This window comes from Topomyia yanbarensis, chromosome 3, assembly GCF_030247195.1.
Source record: "Topomyia yanbarensis strain Yona2022 chromosome 3, ASM3024719v1, whole genome shotgun sequence".
NCBI lineage: Eukaryota > Metazoa > Arthropoda > Insecta > Diptera > Culicidae > Topomyia > Topomyia yanbarensis.
This window is the reverse complement of record NC_080672.1, coordinates 335,136,004-335,158,975: the sequence shown is the minus strand read 5'-3', so window position 1 is coordinate 335,158,975 and position 22,972 is coordinate 335,136,004. Positions and strand designations below refer to the sequence as shown.

The 22,972-nt window shown below is 37.0% G+C and overlaps 2 protein-coding genes across 5 annotated transcripts in view; one reads left to right on the top strand and one right to left on the bottom strand.

Annotated features, from left to right (window-relative positions):
• LOC131691972 (pikachurin) overlaps positions 1–22,972 on the top strand; it is a 788,885-nt gene that overhangs the window by 449,878 nt on the left and 316,035 nt on the right. The window lies entirely within an intron of this gene.
• On the bottom strand, positions 4,612–19,203 carry LOC131691979 (17-beta-hydroxysteroid dehydrogenase 13-like). The gene is made up of 5 exons (XM_058978796.1): positions 18,475–19,203; positions 5,551–5,623; positions 5,299–5,482; positions 5,119–5,241; positions 4,612–5,057 (listed from the first exon to the last, which is right to left on the bottom strand). The coding sequence occupies exons 1-5, from the start codon at positions 19,051–19,053 to the stop codon at positions 4,985–4,987; spliced, it is 1,032 nt and encodes a 343-aa protein (XP_058834779.1). The 5' UTR covers positions 19,054–19,203; the 3' UTR covers positions 4,612–4,984.

The following is a 22,972-nucleotide window of genomic DNA, read 5'->3' as shown; positions in this document are numbered from 1 at the left end:
TGGTCACATCACAGAGGTGAAATCAGAACATCGTATGTTACATAAAGGGTTCCAAAATGGGGTACAGGCCAGATTCGATTATCCGTAGGGTGCAGAAAAATTTCGCTTCGGATAATCGAATCATCCGGATAATCGAACCAAAAAAAATGTTTTTTCTTCATGAAATATATTTGTTATATGTTGAAAAACAGTATCTAAGGTACATGCATCAATGTTTGACTTATGGTACATGCATTAATGTTTGAATTATGGACTCATATCGATCACGTTATACTCTATAAAGTGAAAGTAAGACATGTAATGCGTTATTTAGCCAACTTATTTTATTTTAAAGTATTATGTTCTATTAATTTGGATTAAAATACTTATGTTTGGTCTAATAATCAGGACGCATAAAACTAAATTCTATTCGTGACACTTCAGTCAACTTGATACTGGTTTCGGTAAATTCAGACAGAAATAACAACTGATTTTGAGATTACGCACCACTATACTGTTTTGTATACAACAGCATAACTTTGGAAATACTCTAAAGCAACACGCTATATTCCACTGAGGAACCCAAAAATTTGTTTCTAAACTGTCCATTACAAGTCCAGTAATGGACACCTGCTGAACGATCTGCTGGGCGTCGCCCAACGTTGTTCCATCAAAGAACCAGCATTGGACGATTTTGAAACATGATTTTTATAGGAGGATGAATTTTGCACACGTTACGAATATCAAAAGTTCACAACTTTTTATGCGCACGACATCAATAAGCGAGCGTTGTTCAATCAGCAGCAGTATCATCATCGTCATCATGCGCTCCAATAGCGAGCCAATAAGAAACTAACTGAATCTTGGTTCTTTGATAATTTTAGCTAAAAATTTGTTTGTTCAAAAGTATTAAATGATTCAGTTTGTTATACATCGTTGCACAGTAAACTTTTTTCACTTGTTTGCTTGGTGAAAACATCATCCAGAATCTTTATTTGGCCATTGTTCGGCGTTCTACCGAGTCACTTAACTGCCGTGATACGCATAACAGTCCTACCTGCCTGGGAAACCCATAGCAAATGGGACTGTTATGCGGATCACGGCAGTTAAAGGCTGTTCAGTGCATCTACTTCAAATACCGCAGGATGGATGGATGCAAGCTCGTGAAAACAGTACCCAACACAAACAATAACTATCAAGTATAGAAAATTAGTTCAGCCGAAAGTATGATTGTTACAATTTTCACTCAGTGCTTCATACCATCTACATTTTCATCCGATTTTTGTGACCATTGGCTTAAAATTTATGCAAAAATAATATTTATTTCATTAGATTCTAAAAGAATTTTCTTCTGTCCTTCATTTATTATACAAAAATACTAGATTTACTTTTTTAAAAAAAGGTCGAACATTAGACTTTTTTTACTTTGGTAGATTGTAATCATAATAAATGTACGACAAACATACGATTACGGCTTAAAAGCCAACTGTCAAAATTCTCTTTGGAAGGAAATTCCAGACAAAGCGTTACTGGCTAGCAGTGAATGCAAGAGAAAACTTTTTTCTTTTGTTTACTATAAACATCTGTGATTGGCAGGTAACAGTTTGTCTGAAATTTCCTTTCAAAGAGAATTTTGACAGTTGGCTTTTATGCCGTAATCCTATGTTTGTCGAGATTCGATCTACGCATATTATACATTTATACATTTTCGGAAAGGGCACATCAATACTTTTCGAACTGTTTCGATCGGATCCTATTTGAACAAGATAATTGACAAATAACTAAAATAGTGCTCAAAAACACCTTTTTCAAAGAAATTTCAATTTTTTCAAGGAAATTGTATATTATTTATATTCTGTGTAATTAGCTTTTTGTCATTAGGGTTAGCATATTGCCTGTTGACAATGAAAAGATGAGAAGGTTTTATGCCTACTGGAGAAGAGGCGAAAATGAGCTTCACTCCAGCGGGCTTTTCCCTGCTCCACAAATAAACAAACAAATAAACAAACAAATCTTGAAAATGCTTCTTTGAAAAAAATGGACTTCGTTTTCGTATTCAGCGATCCAAAATTAACTGAGGAAACACCTTTCTTCTTAGTTTATCGCGATTACCTTAAAATTGTTAAAATCTGTCACATTAGATCTGAAAATATAAAAAAATATTTTTCTGTTATTAAAAATAGAGCAAAAACAAAAAAGCGGAAGCAAAAGTAAAACTTTTTTTAAAACTCGAACTTCTTTGAAAGAGAAATAGAGTATTATTTTCGTATTCAGCGACCCAAAATTAATCTAGAAAACACTTTTTCTCGTAACTTCATTTTTCTTGTAAACTAGTGTAATCTTATTTAAGACCAAAAGAGATATGTGAAAAACAGAGCAATTTTCACTCGGTGCTGAACAACATCACCAGTTTTTGTCGGATTTTCTTGATCTTAGGCCTAAAATTCACGTGAGAAGTCTGTCACATGAGATTTTAAAAGATTTTTTTGGTGATTTATTTTTTTATGAAAAATCAAATAAAAATTAGTAATTTTACCAAACACTACTTTTTTGACTTTGGTTGCTCTTAACCCTAAATTGTTGATATTTTATCCTAACATGTTAGGGGAATTGTGGGAAAAACCGACACTGTGGATAAAACCGACACCTTACAACTTTTCCTAAAAATCAAATTTTTATTCATTTCATTATGATACATTATTATTAGTACGTTTATTTAGAGCATTTGAAGAAAAATTGGATGTACGTTAGTGCGCCGAATGTCATAAAAATAAACAAAACATACGACAGCTTACTCGTCTGGATGTAAAATTTCGTTGGAAGATTTTAAGGTTTTAACCGAACAAAAGCGTTTCAAATCACCCCATTTTTCAGTACCTATTATTATCGGCCTTTCTCATGATTAACTAGGTGCATCGAAGACGAGTTTGAGAAATTCAATATTTTTAATTGCTTTCATAAAATAATGTGCGCTGTTGGGGTAAAACCGACACCCTATGGTTAGCGTAAAACCGACACGCTGTTAAGATGATTGTGTATACTTGCGATTCATTTCAAAATACTGGTGATCTTTGTGACACTTCAATTAGCCAATTAGAACACATGAATTTTAATATGTTTTACATCATTTGAACATCATGGTGGTACCAGTTTATATGGGAATTTGCTGGGTGACCGCACTCTTCAACCCGTAACTCCGGAACCGGAAGTCGGATCAACTAAAAATTCAATAGCAGCTTATGGGAGCGTTATACCTTTCATATGAAACTAAGTTTGGTTCAGCCATCTCTGAGAAAATTGTGTGAGTTTAAATGACACACACACACATACACACATACACACACATACATACACACACAGACATTTGCCGATCTCGACGAACTGAATCGAATGGTGTATGACACTCGGCCCTCCGGGCCTCCGTTAAAAAGTCGATTTTTACAGTGATTGCATAGCCTTTCTTTATATGAGAAAGGCAAAAATATGCGCTGTTGGGGTAAAACCGACACCCTACGGTTAGGGTAAAACCGACACGCTGTTAAGATGGTTGTGTATACTTGCGATTCATTACAAAATGCTGGAGATCTTTGTGACACTTCAATTACACTATTGGCACACTAAAGTAATAGCAGAAATACACAGAAATCCTTTTATTGTGTTTATTTCTTGTAAGTCTCTTTAAAAATCAAAAATTTTTGCTTATCTGATTCTATCAAAGCTTTTGCTATTTCTGCAAAAAGCTCAACAAACCGAATTTCTAGTGTTCTCTTGGTTTGTCATAGACGAACTTTATCACAATGAGACAATGATATTATGTATACACCCAATAGATCGTTGATGATCAGAGTCCGAAAAACCAAATCTGAAAAAGATAGTTTAACTAAGAAGTGTGTGTGTCACTTATAAGTGATATTTCATATTCAACCGCTCGTGTTTTACCGTATCATACCAGTTTATTCAGTTCTAATACTGTCGTGAAAGAAGGTTCAGCGTTCACCGCTCCGCATCGCAGCACGTGCCTTTCACATTTAAATCACAATAATGAAATAAGCTACATCACTGTGCCTTGGGTAGCGTCAGCAGATAATATATGAGAACTTGTAAATTGCTGGGATAACCCCTTTTTACCCCGGCGTTAAGATAATCGCTAGTCAATTATGCAAAATACAAATTATTACATTCACGGAACACAGACAAGTATCTGTCACGCAACATGATGATTATTTTTTTTATCAATCATCTGCAACGCTTACTTAGCGTGAATGGTGGCAAGAGCAGTGCGTTCAGTTCGTTAACGGTATGTGATCTGTGAGAATCTAAATAACGCTTATCTATCCTCATGGAGGGCTACTTTGTTTTGTTTTCCCGACGGTGTCATCTAGAATGAACTTTTAACATTCTATTTCAGCACGTGTTGCACCGCAACAGCACAACCTACTTCAAAAACCAAAACGTCATAGATAGCCATAAGGCGTTTTCGTTTCACCTTAAAGAGTTTTGTTTATTATAGTTGGTGATTCATAAATGTATTAATAAATATTCGTAAAATTATTCGGAAGCGTTTGAAATCGACGATCGGCACATTTTTCCAGGAGATTGTTCATCAAGACCGGTTTAGTGAGAAGACATTCGTTTTCTATGAACAGCCCTTAGTGCAGTCACGTCACACCGGTTATGTGCCAGACACTACCCACCCGTTTTTTATTGTTTTTGTGACAAATGTTTTCTGTATGACATCTCATATTATACTAAATTTCGTTTTGTTTTAAATGAGCCGAGAATAATCTATATGATACATTTGAATAATACTAGCGCTCATACATATTAATCGAACTGTGATAAAGAAACATTTTAAAGAAATTAAAATGCATTCCAAAGAATATTTTCAAGTACTGACATATAACTAAATAGAATTAAAATTATGTAGTTTCTTTGATGACTATAACATTATGAACTTTTTCTACGCAATGTTCGATGTTGAAGCAACATGATCAAATAAAATTAACTATTCCGTGAGCTGTGGAACTTTTCCTATCCATATATCCGAGACCAGTCGGGTGAAACTGGTTGGTAGAATGCTAAAATAGTAAAAAAAGATTGAAGTTGGTCCGATTCTTCAAATTAATTTCACTATCTTACGAGAAATATTTAATAATCCATTTAACGTAAAAATGACTGGGAATTACTTCCGTCTGGTTAGTTAGGACACCATCAATGATCGCATTGGCCACGTATTCCGGCGTATGCCAAGGGATCTTCAACCTGTTCGAAAACGTACAGATGAGCTACCCAGTTTATCCATGTTTCCAATTCTAATACCTTAGTTCCTGCAGGAAATCAACAAATTGTTTCCGGGTCCTAATCCCAGCCGGATAGGCTATGGTGATGTGAAGATCTTTGGACAATCCGTTCAGGAAGAATTCCTCGTTCAGTGATGTCATCATGCCACGCAGCGCAAACTTGGTTGTGTTGTAGCATATCGTTCGTCCGAATGGGATCACACCTAGAATTATCACCGCTTTAGCTGTGCCGACTGGGCGACGATACCAATTTGAATCGAATCGAACAAACCTAACACTGAGCATACGGCAACGATGTGACCCCGGCGACGCTCGACCATACCGGCTTTAAATTCGCGGATTGTCTGAAAGTAATCAGAATTAAGATATAGGGTTAGTGGATCTAGTGAGTAAATGTGTTGCAGATAATCGAACTTGAATCACTCGTATTCGGTTTTAAATTGAATTAATAAACATCATTATCGTGGGAGCCAATTCCAAACAAGCTCAGCAAGTAACACATTCGGGAAGTATTTTCTATTAGGCTTGAAACTTACAACTCCAATAACAGTCTATATTAGAATTCCCAGAAAATTATTGGATTTGTTAGCTTCCAGGATTGCAAGAAAACGACTTGATCGATTTTCATGATGTTGATATCAAATTAAAGGTAATTTAAAGCTCTTCAATATGAACCTAAAAATTAAAAAAAAAAGTTTTATATCAAACTTGTTTTAAATCGCCTAGCGATTCAATTGAATCCGTCTCAATCATGAACACTTGAATTGCATTGTTGATTCATTTCATTTGGGGCTAAGTTAGTGAAAATCGGCCCAACCATCCCTGATAATCTGATGTGAGTTTGTTAATTTTGATAGATGGTCACTTTTCCGGAGAACTTCTGGAACCGTCTATGGTGGTCAATGTGGTTAACGAGACTTCAGTTGGCCGTCAGTGAGCTAGAACTGCAAATACAAGTTGTTTGATACACAATTTAGTGAAATTTTAACCTTTTTTGCATCCATCGCCGTATCGGTTCGAATCGAAATTTGATCGCACGCTGCAACCCGTTACTCCGGAACTAGAAGTCGAATCGAGATGAAATTCAATAAATATATACGGGGATAAAACACTTATCATTTGGAACTAAGTTTGGTCAAATAATCATCTCCAAGAAACCGATATGACTGTTATTCTGAATTTGGATACTTTCGCCGGGGCTTCCGGAACCGATTATAATGGTCAATGTGGCCAAAGAGACTTTAAATGACTGTTAGAGACCTTGTACTACAATTCCAAGCAGTTGTGGCAACATTTTGGGAAAAAAAATCGCCTTTATATGTTCATTGAAGGAATTGTCAAAATCGGGATTTGTTGCGTGATCGTACTCATCACCCTGTAATTCCGGAACCGGAAGTCGGATCCGTTCGAAAATCAATAGCAGCCGATGGGAGCGTTTTACCTTTTATTTGAGATTCAGTTTCTGAAAATTAAGAGAAATTGTTGGTCACATACACACATACAGACACGTACACCCAGACATTAGCCGTACTCGACGAACTGAATCAAATGGTATACGACAATCGGACCTCCGAGCCTCGTTTTTAAGTCGATTTTCAGAGCAGTTCCTATACCTTTCTATTGAGAAAAGCAAAAACGAATTAAATGAATAAAATAAGATAAATGAATTAAACGAACTAAATAAATTATATAAATTAAATGAATTAAGAGCATTCAAAGAATTAAATAAATTAAAACAATAAAATTAAATTATTAAAATTAATAAAATAATCAAAATCAATGTTATGTATAAAATTTTAAAGAAAAAAAAATCGATGTCACTAGCAAAATAAATGAAATTAATTAAAATAATAAAATTGTTATGATCCCAATTTATGATGATGTGATTAAAATTAATGAAATAAAGAAAATGAATAAAATAAATAAAATACATGAAATAAATAAAATAAATAAAAAAAATAAATAAAATAAATAAAATAAATAAAACAAATAAAATAAATGAAATCAATAAAATAAATAAATTTAATAATATGTATGAGTATGATCATGACGACCGTGCAATTCGTAGTTGCTACTCCATGATTGACCAGAACAAGCGAAATTGCACACATAATTAACGAATGGGGCCTGGGAGTAGCTATTCATTCTCAAGGTGCACGTTTCGAGAGTTCCATACTTTGAAATGCCAATAACGGCGCCGGCCACGCCCTTACAGTCATCGGGGAAGGGAAAGAAGGTTAGTGTAACAAAGTTTGTTATGGAGACCGTGTATACCTCTGCATCTCCACGTTTGCCACGGAAAGGAGTTTTTTAGTATAACGACGTAAAGAGTAACACAAATCTGGATTCACCTTGATGAGTGATACGATCTATGCCATTCTCAGTAGTGTTTGAATGGGTATATTCCTCTGGGCAGCCGACTGTCGAGAATTTATGATAGATTTATCGTTTATTGACTTAATTTTGGAAAGTCTCAGTTTGTAAAAAAGCTACTTCAGCATCGGAGAGCCGACAGTCGGGAATCTCGTTTATGGTTAATTGAATCAAACGGCAGGTAAACGGTTTTACTGTTCCTTGCATCTTCATTCCGGCGAAAGACGGCTGTCCCAAAACAATACAATATAATGAAAAGCGATTACCTTTTGTGTCTCGAGACACGCATTACTTATTGTGTATATATTTTGGTATTATTAATAATAACAATTGTGTATTAGCTTCTTTCTCCGTGGATGATTGATTCTTATGTTATAATTATTCGCGCGTGTTGTTATGCTATCTACGGTACATTTGAAACGGCATAAAATAAGCACTACCGAAATACCTGAAACGACCAACTTTGTATGTCGGATAAACAACCGATGACATGTGCGCGGTTGTTTTTACGCTAATTACTAGAACAAGATTGAAAACAATAATAACGAAGAGAAACTAACTTGTCACCTTTTACATCATTAATTGAGGTACATTGTTCATGAAGAAATATTGAAAACGTGACAGTAATATAGTTCATGTATTACTCTAAAGCATATGCCAGTGTTTAATACAACGAGAATAATTAATATAATGAATTGAGGATTTAATGGACTAAAAGTAAACCAGTAAAAATGACTGACATGACTGCCGAAAATTGGTGACTGGTTTTGAATTCTTCTTGCGAATTATCAATTCTCAACCCTTATACATCATTCACTCAGACAATACCATGCGTATTCCCCATGCACAATGAATATCCAGTGAATTTATTTTCCAGTTGATCAAATAAACACTGAACAAATTAAGAAATTGGTTACTCAGTCTAAAGAAACGTCTGCGCAATTGACATATACCGGCGGATATGTGTTCCCCTACAATGCCATCAAATCAAAGAACATTTAAAATTACTCACGACAAAATATGTGGAAATAATATTGGAAAATATAGTTGCATAACCGAGGTGGTTAATTTTTAAAGATAGCACTGCTGATGAATCACTTTTTAAAAATAAGTGATAAGAGACGCAGACTAAAACAGCTGACCACCGCCTAAATAAAATAAATAAATTGAATAATATGGATGAAAGCATAAAGTGAATGGAAATTATAAAATGAACAAAATGAACAGAATTTATAAAATGAATAAAAAGAAAGAAGAAACAGAATAAAATGAATTAAATTCGTTCAAATGAAAAAAAAAACTAGCTCATTCAAGTCTTTCAACGTCGCAAAGTGCTTAGTGTGAAAGTTTTCCGTTACACAACTTTTTGTCGGTTTCGACAGCATAAAATACTTAGTTACATTACGCTTGTCCGGACATACCGCAGACTCAGCTGATTTGCATTTAAAATGCCAAAATATCCTGACTCCTGTTGTAGAAGACAAAGGGTTAAGTCGTCGGAAAATTCTAGACTTGCTCATATGACCCTATTCCACCGATATGGAGCTGCTAGAGATAGACTGTAAACGTCATTTTTCATCATCTTTCATCTACTTTAGGAAATGTTATTCTTGTTATTAAACATATTGAGTTTTTGTCTCAACTCTAAGCAATCTCAAAAAATACATTTTCAGAAAATGTTGAAAGGTATGCAAGATCGGTGAGCAAGTTTTATAGGCAATCAACCAATTCTCCCTAATCCAATCAAAAATTTTCCCTAATCCATATTTATTTATTTATTTATTTTTCATCTGACATACATGGTCTACATGAAATATAGAATGAGGAAATTTGGAGGAAAACCCTCCAAAAGCGCGTAAAAACTTTATTATCTTTTAACATATACACAATAAACTATTTTTTTATTACATTACTTTACACTGTGTTTAACTTAATAGTACATCTAGCAAATCAAAATCTCTATCTAAATCACATCTAATGCACTCAGTTAGCCGTTTAAGCCTACTTTTAAAAACATCACATGATATAGAGAAGTCAAAACATCCATACACATTATTAAAGATACTACACATCGTCCTTATGGGTTCGTTCTTTCCATAAACAGTACTTTGATAGTCAAGTCTTAAAAAATCCCACGATAATAACTTCTAAGGGGCACATTTGCATTTATCTGAGAAAGTATATTTGGGTATCTATTTCACCAGTTGGAACTTTTCCTACGAAAACGGCTCGGGATATATTTCGCCTTTTTGAAAGAGGGTCCATGACAATCAGACGACAGCGTTCAATGTAAGATGGCAACTTTATCGTGTTCCGCCATGGCAGGGTTTTAAGAGCATATAGGAGAAACCTACCTTTGTATTATATTTTGTTATATTATATTATATTATATTATATTATATTATATTATATTATATTATATTATATTATATTATATTATATTATATTATATTATATTATATTATATTATATTATATTATATTATATTATATTATATTATATTATATTATATTATATTATATTATATTATATTATATTATATTATATTATATTATATTATATTATATTATATTATATTATATTATATTATATTATATTATATTATATTATATTATATTATATTATATTATATTATATTATATTATATTATATTATGTTATATTATATTATATTATATTATTTTATATTATATTATATTATATTATATTATATTATATTGTATTATATTATGCTATATTATATTATATTACCATGGGGTGAGGAGAGTGCATCAGAGCATCATTGAAGTTACGACTGGACAATGAAGTGGAAGGCCAATCGGTGTCAAGGAGGAAAGGTGCCCGTCGCTCGCGACTTGTACAGTTCTCTCCAACAGTTGTAAACAATTTGACGTGCTCTTCTTCAATCAAACCACCTCGTAAAAAGCTTGACAAGTATCGAGAAATTTGTTATTCAATCTGTTAGATCATATTGTTGGAAGAACACAGAAAAAAATATTTTGTAATTTTAAATTTATTTTCATGCACATATTTGGAGCATGAATATAAATGTAAAAATAAGTTTAACCAAAAATCCACACGACTTGTCGTGCTTTCTTCAACGAATTTTATTATAATTCTACACGTGGATTGAAAATTACAGTCTCTTCAAACGGAAAACCAATGCACTTCGATGTATTTTTACACGCTTATTACTGTAAAATGAATGACATGTAATATTACACGAATGGAAGTGTAAAATTGTATGCTTTTAGATGCTCCAATTGAGTGCATTGATTTTAACGTAATTTTCAATCAAAATTTTGATTCAATCTTTGTATGTTTACATTCGTATTGATTTACATGTCGTTTAAATTTTATTATTTTTTTGTGTGAAGATTCTTTGATTTCCGTGGATACCGAGAGGGTGTAATTGCCTATGGGTCCGCCACCCCCTTTTGGCCCTTCATACAGCGGTATACTGAATGCAGAATGGTAACGAAATTTGAGCGTACTGTTAAGTGGAGCTGCATGCAGAGCAAGACTCAAGCTAGGATAGTGGTTACCAACATACATACACATATCGGAGAAACCTAGCTTGCATAAATTCAATTCTGTTAATCCAGATATTCGCGTACGGGCACCAAATGGTAGCTGAAGCTTCCAGGATGGAGCGTACAAGAGTGAAATAACGGGGTTCTCAGGAAATATGGATCAGTAAACTTAAAATGATAAAACTAAGGTCCCTCTTGGTTTCGCAATGATGTGTGAATAGTGATCTCTGAATGTCAATTGAGAATCCAGCTGTAAAAATATTTAAATAGTTTCCTTGAGATAGTAAAGTACCACAAAATTCGGGTTTTTCTGCGCGTGAACGAAATTACTAAGCATCTGAATAGTCAACCGATTTCGAGTACACCAGTTAGAAAATTCATCTAGTTGTACAGTTCAATTCAGATCGCACAATAAGAAACAGTTTTAGGTCATCTGAGTAGATAAGTTCGCATCCTGGTGAAAGTGCATTATAAACGTCATGGAAGAACAAATAGAACAGCAAAGGTCCAAGATTACTACCCTAGGGCACACCTGATAAATTTATGAAGTTATGTGACTCGACATTTCTTAGTTTGACAGATAAGGTACGGCCTACAAGGTACGATTTGAGCCACTTAGTAAAGTTGATTGAGGCACCCAATCTTTCTATCTTCGCCAGTAGGAGAGAGTGATCAACACGATCGAGCGCTGCTTTGAGATCTGTATTAATTGTGCTCCGCATTCCATACTTTTAAAACAATGTGGAGTTAACTGTGCTCAATTCGTGGATGTGGATCTATCTGGGAAGAACCCGTGTTGATCTGTCGATATATACGTTTTGGCTTCCCGAAACAACACATTGCTTACTAGAATTTCAAACAACTTGGACCCCGCACAAAGAGAGGTTATGCCCTGGTATGTTGCTATGTCCTGCTTATAACATTGTATAACGACAGGAAACATACCCGACATTTCCAAACAAAGAAGAAACGTCCCTTGTGACAACGATAGATTAAAAATCAGCTTTAGGGGAGTAGAAAGGGCACTTGCGCATCTTTTTAAAATAATGGCAGGACCTCTATCTGGACCAGCCGATGCCAAAAATTTCAATTTTTCAGTAGTAGCAACAACGTCTTCTTCGGTAAAACGGATGTCACCTAGGTTCATCTGCCTCTGGGAACATGTCGTAGTCAGATTTCAACATGTGCTGCAGCAGTCGGAATTGTTTCAAATGTTTTGCATATTGGGTACAAATGCCACGGGTCATGCTAGAAGTTTCATTTGCTAAAGTCATAATAGAAGGAAGTTCACTCTCTTTACGCTTCTCATTTACAAAAGACCAGAAACGTCTAGAATTTCGCTTAAGGTCAGATTGCGTTTGTAACACATGCCGAGAGTAGCGGTTATAAGCTTTGTAATTGTTGCTAGCGTATACGAATTTCCGCTTTGTATTGGGATTCCGTCGGTTGGTGTCGGAGTCGTTGATCGGACTAAAGTGGTTTTGGTTTAGGACATCTCTCCAAAAACAGCTCATAATAATTCAGGCAGTTATTTTATTTTCTATTGATGTAATTTGACAACTATGGGAGAACCAAGGGGCTATGGGGCTAAGAGATAAGTTGCAAGATCCCTTTCCCACAATTCTTCATGATGCTTAAAACAATAGGTGTTTAAGGTACTGATCAGACAATATTTAACCTAAAATGTTCTGCGCAAAATTTAATTAAATTAGCATTAATTTTTTTTTTCAATCCAATTATATTGGTTGGGGGAGAGGGGGGGGGGGTAACCCCTAGAATCCCTTGGCAACGCCACTGATTTTAATTTATGGTAATCATTCGAAATACCAAAGTAATCAAAAAGGCGAGAATGCTTGCTTTGATCGATTATAGTTCAGCTGATACTTGATCGATTTTAAAACTTTCTTCATGATTAGTAAGATATTTTTTGTGGACCAATAGCACTAAAGAGATAGAACAATAGATTTGTCTACCACAAGTTACAGCAAAAAGAGTAAAATATTGGCAGCAAAAAAGTGGGAACACCCACGAGGGCATTGCAGAAAACACTCATTTTTGAAATCTCCAAGGCTTCGTATTGTGACAAATGTCAAAGTAAACTCAGATGCCAAATTCCCCATCATTTGGACTATTTTACTGAAGTTCCCTCCTGGGGTCAAGATCGTCGGATTTGCTGACGACGTAACCTTGGAGGTCTACGGGGAGTCAATTCCTGAGGTAGAACTAACCGCAGAACACGCGATCAGCACGGTGGAGGAATGGATGAGCGCGAGAGGCCTGGAGCTCGCTCATCATAAGACGGAGGTAGTTATCGTCAACAACCGCAAGTCGGCACAACATGCAGTTATCCATGTGGGAGAAGTCGCGATCACTTCACAGCGAAGTCTGAAGTCTCTCGGAGTCATTATAGACGACAAGCTGACCTACAGAAACTGGAGAGCACCTACCGCGTGATGTGCCTCAGAGTGATATCTGCCTACCGCACGGTATCACACGATGCATCCTGCGTGATAGCGAGCATGATGCCAGTCGGGCTGGTCATTCGGGAAGATGAGAAGTGCTTTGAGCTACGTGGAAATAGGGCAGCCCGCGAGCGCACCAGGGTGACCTCGGTCGCCAGATGGCAGCGTGAGTGGGACAACTCCTCGAAAGGTAGGTGAACCCACCGGTTGATACATAGCATATCGAGCTGGGTGGGAAGACCCCATGGGGAAGTTCACTTCCACCTGACACAATTCCTGTCAGGCCATGGCTGTTTCCGACAGTACCTCCACAGGTTCGGGCACGCGGAGGTCCCAGTCTGCCCTGACTGCCCAGGTGTAGACGAAACTGCCGAACACATACTGTTCGTATGTCATCGGTTCGACGTCGAAAGAAGAGCAATGCTTGATGTCTGTGGCTGGGACACAACCCTTGATACCCTTATTCAGCGGATGTGTCAATCGGTGGAGAAATGGAACGCAGTCTTGGCTGCTACCATCCAGATTGCCAGTAGGCTACAGGTAATCTGGCGAACCGAGCAACAGACGACGGGCACGGCTAACTAGTGATTGGTTATATTTTTACCATTTTTTTGTTAACCATTTTTGTTAACGACCTATTGAGTCAATTTGTCAACAGTTTTTTCGGCATTTAATTAGCAAGGGACTGGAAGGTGAAGTATATTTTTCAATATTTAGAGCCATAGTACTCAAGGGAGAGCAAGGTGTTGAAGGGAGAAAGTTTATAAAAGCGTGGAAGGATCATATGTGCAAGCTTAGAGCTCACCGGCGACTTAACCTTTTGTCTGCTACCGTAGGAGTCAGGGTCTTTTGGCATTAGAAATGCGAATCACCTGAGTCTACGGCATGTCCGGACAAGCGTAAAGTAACTTCAACACCTTGCTCTCCCTTGAGTACTATGGCTCTAAATATTGAAAAATATACTTCACCTTCCAGTCCCTTGCTAATTAAATGCCGAAAAAACTGTTGACATAGTGATTGGTTAGTTGGAGCGAAAAAGGCCAAGCGCCAAAAAGGGAGTGAATGGTCTGTTCATGCCGAGGCAGGTTTGGCGCAGCGACTGGCAACCGCGTAAGGGGTAAACCCAGCCACCCCGAAGCAAGACAGAAGAGTGAGTGTATAGGCGTATAAGTGGACTGCCTCATGCCAAGACGGGAGGGTCGTAGCGTAGTATGTTGGGACTTAGCTATCGATGCCACATGGCGTGGCAGAGGAGTGAAAGGGTGAGCATCCAAGTCAGTCTCACACGGCATGTTAAGGGTGAGCACAAAAGTCAGCCTCACATGGTATGGTAGCGGCTAGCACAAAAGTCAGCCTAGCAAGGAATGAAAAAGGTTAGCACACAAGTCAGCCTCGCATGATATGTCAGAAGTGGGGCCTAAGAAAAATGTCCCACATGAGATGCCAGGGGGAGTGACAGAGGTACAATAGAGTGGCACGATCGAGAGTGAATCAGGTGATAGGGTGAGCACCCAAGTCAGCCTCACATGGTATGGGTGGGGCGAGCACAAAAGTAAGCCTAGCAAGGAATGAGTAAGGTGAGCACACAAGTCAGCCTCGCAAGGAACGAAAAAGGTGAGCACAAAAGTCAGCCTTATGTGGGAGTGTTTGAGAGTGAATCAAAGTGCGATTGAGAGAGCACCCAAGTAAGCCTCATACAGGACGTATGAACGCGTGAGTGAGAGTGAATGAGTACATTTAGTACAGCCATCCCCCCAGAAGTAATACCGAGAGGTAGTTCCTGGGAGGAATGATGGCGGAGCCCAATGGAGTTTAGTCGGTATTAATGGCTGGTCACCATTCGAGCGCGACACGCCCCCAGTGCACCCCGTGTGGTAGATTGGACCCTACCAATAGCACGTGTACTGGGCTAGGACGTAAAGGTCTTCTTCATTGTAAAAAAAAACCCTCATCCACATTTTGACATTGGCACTATGGGAAAATTTCGAAAAACATATATTAACTTCTTTAACACATTTTGTTCCTCTAATCTTAATAAACTTTCTGCTCTATGCTTCAAACCATGCATATTGTGCAGTTTTGGAATGTGAAAAAATCTCAGAAATTGAGCGAAACCTTTACGACTGTTGTCAAAATACGAGAAGTTGGGGTTCTAGGTCAATTTTGACATTCATATAAAATTTTATCATCTTCATGTGCATATATCTCTAATATTCATCAATCAATCTTTATAAAATGTACCTTGTTGAAAGTAAAAAATTCTTAGGGCCAAAATAGTTTCATTAGTAGTAAAATTCGGAAACGTCAGACTTTTTGACACTTAGTTTAGAAACCATATTTTTTGCATCAATTGCCCTAATACCCCAACTTCCCTATTCATTCTGAAATGAAGCATTTGCCATGTCGTTACTGAGTGCTTTGTACACTAGAAATAGTACACTCAGGTTTTTTTTACGCGGGGGATACGAGCCGCGTAAATGAAAACCGCGTAAATGAAAACCGCGTAAATTTCAAAAACCGCGTAAATGAAAACCGCGTAAATTTCAAAATCCGCGTAAATTTCAAAATCCGCGTAAATGAAAACCGCGTAAATTTCAAAATCCGCGTTAATGAAGACCACTTAAATTTAAGAATTCGCGATAAAGGGAACCTCATTGATGGATACCGCGTAAATTTCAAAATCCGCGTAAATGAAAACCGCGTAAATTTCAAAAACCGCGTAAATGAAAACCGCGTAAATTTCAAAATCCGCGTAAATTTCAAAATCCGCGTAAATGAAAACCGCGTAAATTTCAAAATCCGCGTAAATGAAGACCACTTAAATTTAAGAATCCGCGATAAAGGGAACCTCATTGATGGATACCGCGTAAATTTCAAAATCCGCGTAAATGAAAACCGCGTAAATTTCAAAAACCGCGTAAATGAAAACCGCGTAAATTTCAAAATCCGCGTAAATTTCAAAAACCGCGTAAATGAAAACCGCGTAAATTTCAAAATCCGCGTAAATTTCAAAAACCGCGTAAATGAAAACCGCGTAAATTTCAAAAACCGCGTAAATGAAAACCGCGTAAATTTCAAAATCCGCGTAAATAAAAACCGCGTAAATTTCAAAATCCGCGTAAAAAAAACCGCGTAAAAAAAACCGCGCAAAAAAAAACCGCGTAAAAAAAAACTTGAGTGTATATTAAATGATAATTTATTGTTAAATAGAGTTGATATGTGCTCATGTAAATGTACAATTGTAATATTTTAAATTGATTTAATTAGTTTGTCGGATTTGGTATTATGCATGTTATATGTTTATAAAGGTTTCTTCGTAATGGTTCTTTTTATCTACAATGGTGTTAACAATATGTCTTAAAAAATTGCTATCAATCTATTTTGGACACCATTTAGATTTTCTTTCTTGGCTGCTGTTTGTTTATCGAGTTACAGTAATCAAAAAGTGAAATATTTCGTAACGGCAACCTACTCTTTTTGATCAAACCGAGTCCGATATTGGAAAGTGGTTTAAGGAGGCTTTAGGAATTCTTCGCGAAGAGGAGGTAGCCGACATTCTTTCCGATCAAGGAAGAATTCTCAACGGTGATGAAGCCTTCTTCTACTTGGAACCGACCATCAACAATGTCGTTCGAACGACTTACAGTGCTAACGTCCATTTCATCACAGTTTCCGTTCTGTAGAGTATTCTGAACACCGACTATATGAATGATGAAATGCTCTAGAGCCCCAACTTCTCGTACTCTGTCTGCCAAAACTCATGTCCCATAACGGAAAATTGAACCAAAATTTTTCGGTGGATTTCCTTTGACATGGTTAATCGAAGTTCCATTATGAACTGGAAGGATAAACGCTGGAAGATTTTTTATGTGAAAAATTTATTGCAAAATATCCTTTGATAAAATAAAAAATAAAATAATCCAAAAAATTTTGCGCATCTAACCAGAAGAAACTTTTTCCATAGAAACAAAAATATTTTAGCATCAGAAAATATGGAAAATTTTAGAAATTCGAAGTTGGAAGATTCCGCCTCAGAAGACTACCACATTACGGAACCATTTGATGATTTTACCGCTGTTTTAGCTATTCGATTGATTGAATCACTCGTTGAAGTGCTTACAAATACAGCGAAACTCGCAAATTTTAAATAATGATAATATCGTAGCACAGTTATCTGATTAATTTGATGTTAAACAGTGTAGTTGCATATCAGAATTTACGACCAGTGTCATCAGTTTAATATTACTTCATCAACAATTTCACATTTTTTGTGCATTCTGTTTAGGTGGGCATACAATGTTGCTTACAGCGGCGCTTTAATTCCTCTCGATCCACTCTTAATGTAACCATTATACTTTTAATCACTGTTAGATCAGCAATAATTATTCAATTTTGTCATTGAACAGATTGAACGCAGTGTCAGCACTCGTAATTGCGAAATCATGCAGAAGCTACTCAAACTATTTACATATTGTTGAAAATCTATGGTACCGTAGCACCACTGCACTGGCATTCTGGGGGCAGCATGCACTCATTTCAATTTTATGATAGTCAACATCAACAATATTACAACATTCTCCATTTACACACTTCTCACACCGCCATTAGAACTTATTAAATTCAACTTGACCTTCCCATGTTAACTGCAGCACTCTGATACGAGTCAAACCAGTATGCCTTCGGTGACTTAGGCGGTATAATTAACACAACTAGCCTAGTTACCCGTGGGTAAGTTCCACCATCAAATCAGTTACAAATTACTCACTAATCTGACATAGATTCGACCGGAAAGGGGAAAAAAGCACAACCCCTAAACGCAGACACTCACCCAGAAATGCGACATCAGATTAACACTGACGATCCTCTGCACGTCCTCCGGTGTCCCTTCGGAGAGCGACAGCATCGCCAGCAGTCCGGCGTTGTTGACCAGTACGTCAACCGGTCCCAGCACGCGTTCTACATTTTTTCTCAACTGTACAACCGACTTGTAGTCACCGACGTCGACGTGAAATGCTTCCACCTTGACACCAGCGAAACGCGCCCGCACTTCTTCGGCAGTTTCTTGCGCACTCGGCAAATCTATGTCGGCCACCGCAACGGCGCAGCCTTCCTGTGCCAAACGAAAACAAAGTGCTTTGCCCAAACCATTTGCACCACCTGTAACCAGGGCCACCTGGCCGGCAATAGATTTTCGCTGAGCCGGCAAGAACGACACAAGCAAGTACTTTAGAAACGCCAATACTGTAAACAGTAGAAGTTTGATCGTTTTTGGCACTATGTCCAATAGGATAATTTTCACCAGTTTTTCCAACCGCTTCGTATTGAAGGATTTGCTGGAGTTTTGTTCGGCAGCAGCCACGTAGGAACCGTCCTCACTTCTAAAGTACTGCTCCATTCTGGTCGACATCCTAGCACTGAAGCCACCCGGTCCCCGACTCGATCGAAACTCGACTGATTCACTTGGCGCGTGCGGCAAGGGGTTCTCGGTAGCAATGACTGTCGATGCACTCGAGGTACATAGACGGTGCCTACATTTGCTATGAGCGAATCGTTCCAGCAAGCCGGTCCCGTTTTCTGTACGTGACTATTTGTTGAAACTGTAGGTGGAAAGAATATAAATATTTTCTGGAAACGCCAATAATAATCGAGTAAACTCAACAAATGGCGAAAGTTTTAATCGAATCGACCTGGCCTCCTATGAACTATCAACCTGCAATACGAAATAAATTTTCGTGATTCTACTCGCTGTTTTATTGTCTCAAACACCCACGGGCGAGCGGCATCTCATTGCGTAGTTCCGGTATTCTAATGATAATATTATACTTGATAATTAAAAGTGTCAATCGCTATTTTACACTTGTTAATCGTCAATAAAGTGGGTATGCAGCTACTGTATATTTCGTTGCCTGTAGGACAAGATTGTATTTGAATGAACTGTACAGTGTGTCTCACATTTATACGTTCACCCCAATATTTTCAGGATAACTTTTTTTTCCATTCAAACAAACTGTACCACATTTTCAGGGCTTGTTTAAAAGTTTAATCAACGGTGTTTCTCGAAATTTAGAAACCCTGATGCGTTTTTCTTCAATATTTATCTTACTTTCTTGATTTCAGTTGAGAGACATTTGGCTCTTCTGATTCATCAGATACGTCATTTCGCGCTACTTCTTCGTCGATACTATCATTGTCATTGAAATTTAAATTAGTAAATAGAAAAATCTCAATTGGAATAATGTAAATATTCCAGTCATAGTGAGGTGGTTGGCAGTCTATCCCACTAAAATTTAGCCAGAAACTGAGCGGAAATTCTGGATGGTTCTATTTTGTATTCCGGCTCCAGTAACACGACCGATTTTAATTAGAATTAGTAGTATCACTGGAGCCGGAATACAAACTAAAGCTAGCCAGCATTTCGGCTGAACTTACAGGGGCACACCATTCCAACCTCTCATGAAAAGTCTATTTCAAAAGATGCAAACCTGTTCAGTAGATCAATGCTACCCTCACGAATTGCTACAATATTAGCCTCAGATTCGAAATCTTCACTCCATAAATTTGATAGGTCGTCTTCAAAATTATCTGCATCATCTTCATAACTATCATCAATAGAAGTTAGTATCAAAATAATGCACTGATTTTACAAATACAAACCGATCATTTTTAGAAAATGAGTTCTTGTCATCGGACTTTGGTTCAAATCCATGTAATTCGTTCTTTGCTTCGGTTATTTTTTCGAATCCAGTATTATTTACACATTCTGTGCATTCTTCAACCTTTCTTTTCTTGCCCCTCAACAACTGATTAGCTTTACCTGTACGTTTTCTTTTTGTGTGTCGAGGCATTTTCTAACGTGGGCGTAACCGAGGATCGAATATTCGGCGGGTGTAAACTTCCAACTTCCCGTAAAGTTAGCAGAAAGAAAATCAATCAGAACTCGTAGGTGGAGAATAAGATTGAAAAGTTGATTGGTAAACAGACAGCTAAAAATCAATCCGTTTGCTTTGATCATACCTGTTGCTCAATAGATTCTAACAATATAAATCAGCAAAAGTGAGCAACAATCAATAATAAAATAAAAATATATAAATTTTTGCTAAATTTGCTACCTTGTCTAAATGACAAGCTTTTCACATATAATAATATGTAGGTATTATAGGTACAATAATTACGCATTACATGTGCTAATTATTTTCTCCGATACGGTATTAGATATACAGTTAGGAGCTTTTGAATGAAACAGTCCATTAAAACCCTACTGCTGCCTTAAACGTTCAACTTAATATTTTCAGTATAACTTTCTTTTCAATTCAAGCAAAGTTAGCCAAATTTTCAGGGTTTGTTTAAAAGCTGAATCAACGATGTTTCTCGAAATTTGGTACGTTTTTCTTCAATAATTTTCTTACTTTTTTATTTTAGTTGAGCGGTTTGCCATAGAGAGTGTTCACCGCAAACCTTTGAAAAAACACGCTTCACAGGAGTGGTCATTTTCAAATAAAATATGACAATTTAAAAAAATCACGAACATAACTCACTTTTTTCCTTCAACTTTGTATCCCCATAATCAGGGACGGATCCAGAAAAAAATTTCGGGAGGGGTCTGAAATTTCAATTTTAAATTAGCATTGTACAATTCATAATACGTAATAACATTATTTAATGAATATCAGTTTTGTTAGTCAAAATTGGTTTGGAATGATTTGGAGTTTGAAACTAATATAAAATTGAAATTTTCTCAATAAATAAGAAAATTTCGGAGGGGGTCCGGACCCCCAGGACCCTCCCCCTGGATCCGCCACTGCCCATAATAATCCTTAATCTTTCAAAACAAATACATTGCACAATGACATCCAATATCGACTTCTGGCACCTACTCCTGAAAACGAATCTGAAAGTACCCACAAGGTTGAAGTGCTCTTCAAGATCTTTTACATTTTTCTAAAATCTTCTACACAGTAAAAATTCACAAAAATAAATTACAACATAATATGTAAAGTACCTGACCCAATCAATATTGATACAAAGCTCCATCTAATTTAAATTCCCATTTAAATTAACGTAAAAAGTCACACCGTTGATTGTTTTCAGTTATAATTCAAGCGACATAAAACAGCTTAACCTTGGCTGAAAATCCGTTTAGCGGCAGTCATAATTACTAGTGCGTGGGTTTCTGTTCCCATGTCGTAAGAGGCGACTAACAGCAAATGTGGCTGTAGTGCACTAGGAGGTTGATAACAGTCTATTATCTTTCTCCGGACATAACCAGCCTAGAGGCAGTGTGGCATCCGGCAGATTGAAGTATCTCAACCAAGAATTGTTCCGCTGGGTTCTTGCTTCCCTGTCGTAAGCGGCGACTGAAAACAGGAATCATCAAGTCAAAGTGTTTCTCCTTGCTGAGGACTGAATGGCTGGCAGGTCTAAAATATGCCAGTCGCGCACGGAGTGTCGTGAGTCTTAACCTTGCTGTGTTATGCGAATCTCTGACACAGTGGACGTTTGTTTCTTCGCAAATCGTGGGATTTAAATGATGGTCATGTCCCTGATACGCATTTCGGGGTTCGCTATAGGTGAATAAAGCTATTCATGCATGTTTTCAATTAGACCTTTCAACTCGCGATATTTGTGCTGTCACAGTTAATATGACCGTTGATAACAAACAGGAAATACGTTTATTGTTCAACATATTTGCCGCAAAATGAACCATATCCTTCTGATGATTTCAAAAGGGTTGTAGTATACTGTGGCAGGAATGGGTTTCCACTCATAATCAAAAGAGAATGAGGGAAGTGTTTACCTCATAATTTGGGGCCGCTCAGATATAAATTTGAGAGGCACCGAATAGATGGAATACTCAAGTCGTACAAATCTGCATATACTTAATGTAGGAAATCACCCAACATTTGCACGGTCGGGCAGGTAAGGCGTGTTAAATGTAACTCTCTACTCTGACGGCAATACGCATAAGTTGGCAGTTTCAAAATATTTGGTTTGCTAGGTTATCTGTACCTATGGTTTGAAAACCGACATTTTCAATGTAAGCGGGAGCGGCAACCTAGAAATTAACGAGAACTAGTATCTTCTTGGGCTCGGGTTCAATAACAAACTCTAAGTCATTTAAATTGAAATTTTTATTCCTAGAATGTGCTGATTTTTCCAACTTTCAGTCAACATTATTTATGATGTGTGGAAGAGAAATTGCTAGATTTGTTTGAGTAGAACATTTTTGCCTTTCTCAATAGAAAGGTATTGCAATTGCTCTGAAAACCGACTTTTTAACGGAGGCCCGGAGGGCCGAATGACATATACCATTCGATTCAGTTCGTCGA

Coding starts and splice junctions, on each gene's coding strand:
- LOC131691979 (XM_058978796.1), bottom strand. CDS start 19,053: ATGTCGACCAGAATGGAGCAGTACTTTAGAAGTGAGGACGGTTCCTAC. Junction 5,483..5,550: donor TGCCGTATGCTCAGTGTTAG/GTTTGTTCGATT, acceptor TGATAATTCTAG/GTGTGATCCCATTCGGACGA. Junction 5,242..5,298: donor GATTTCCTGCAGGAACTAAG/GTATTAGAATTG, acceptor GTTTTCGAACAG/GTTGAAGATCCCTTGGCATA.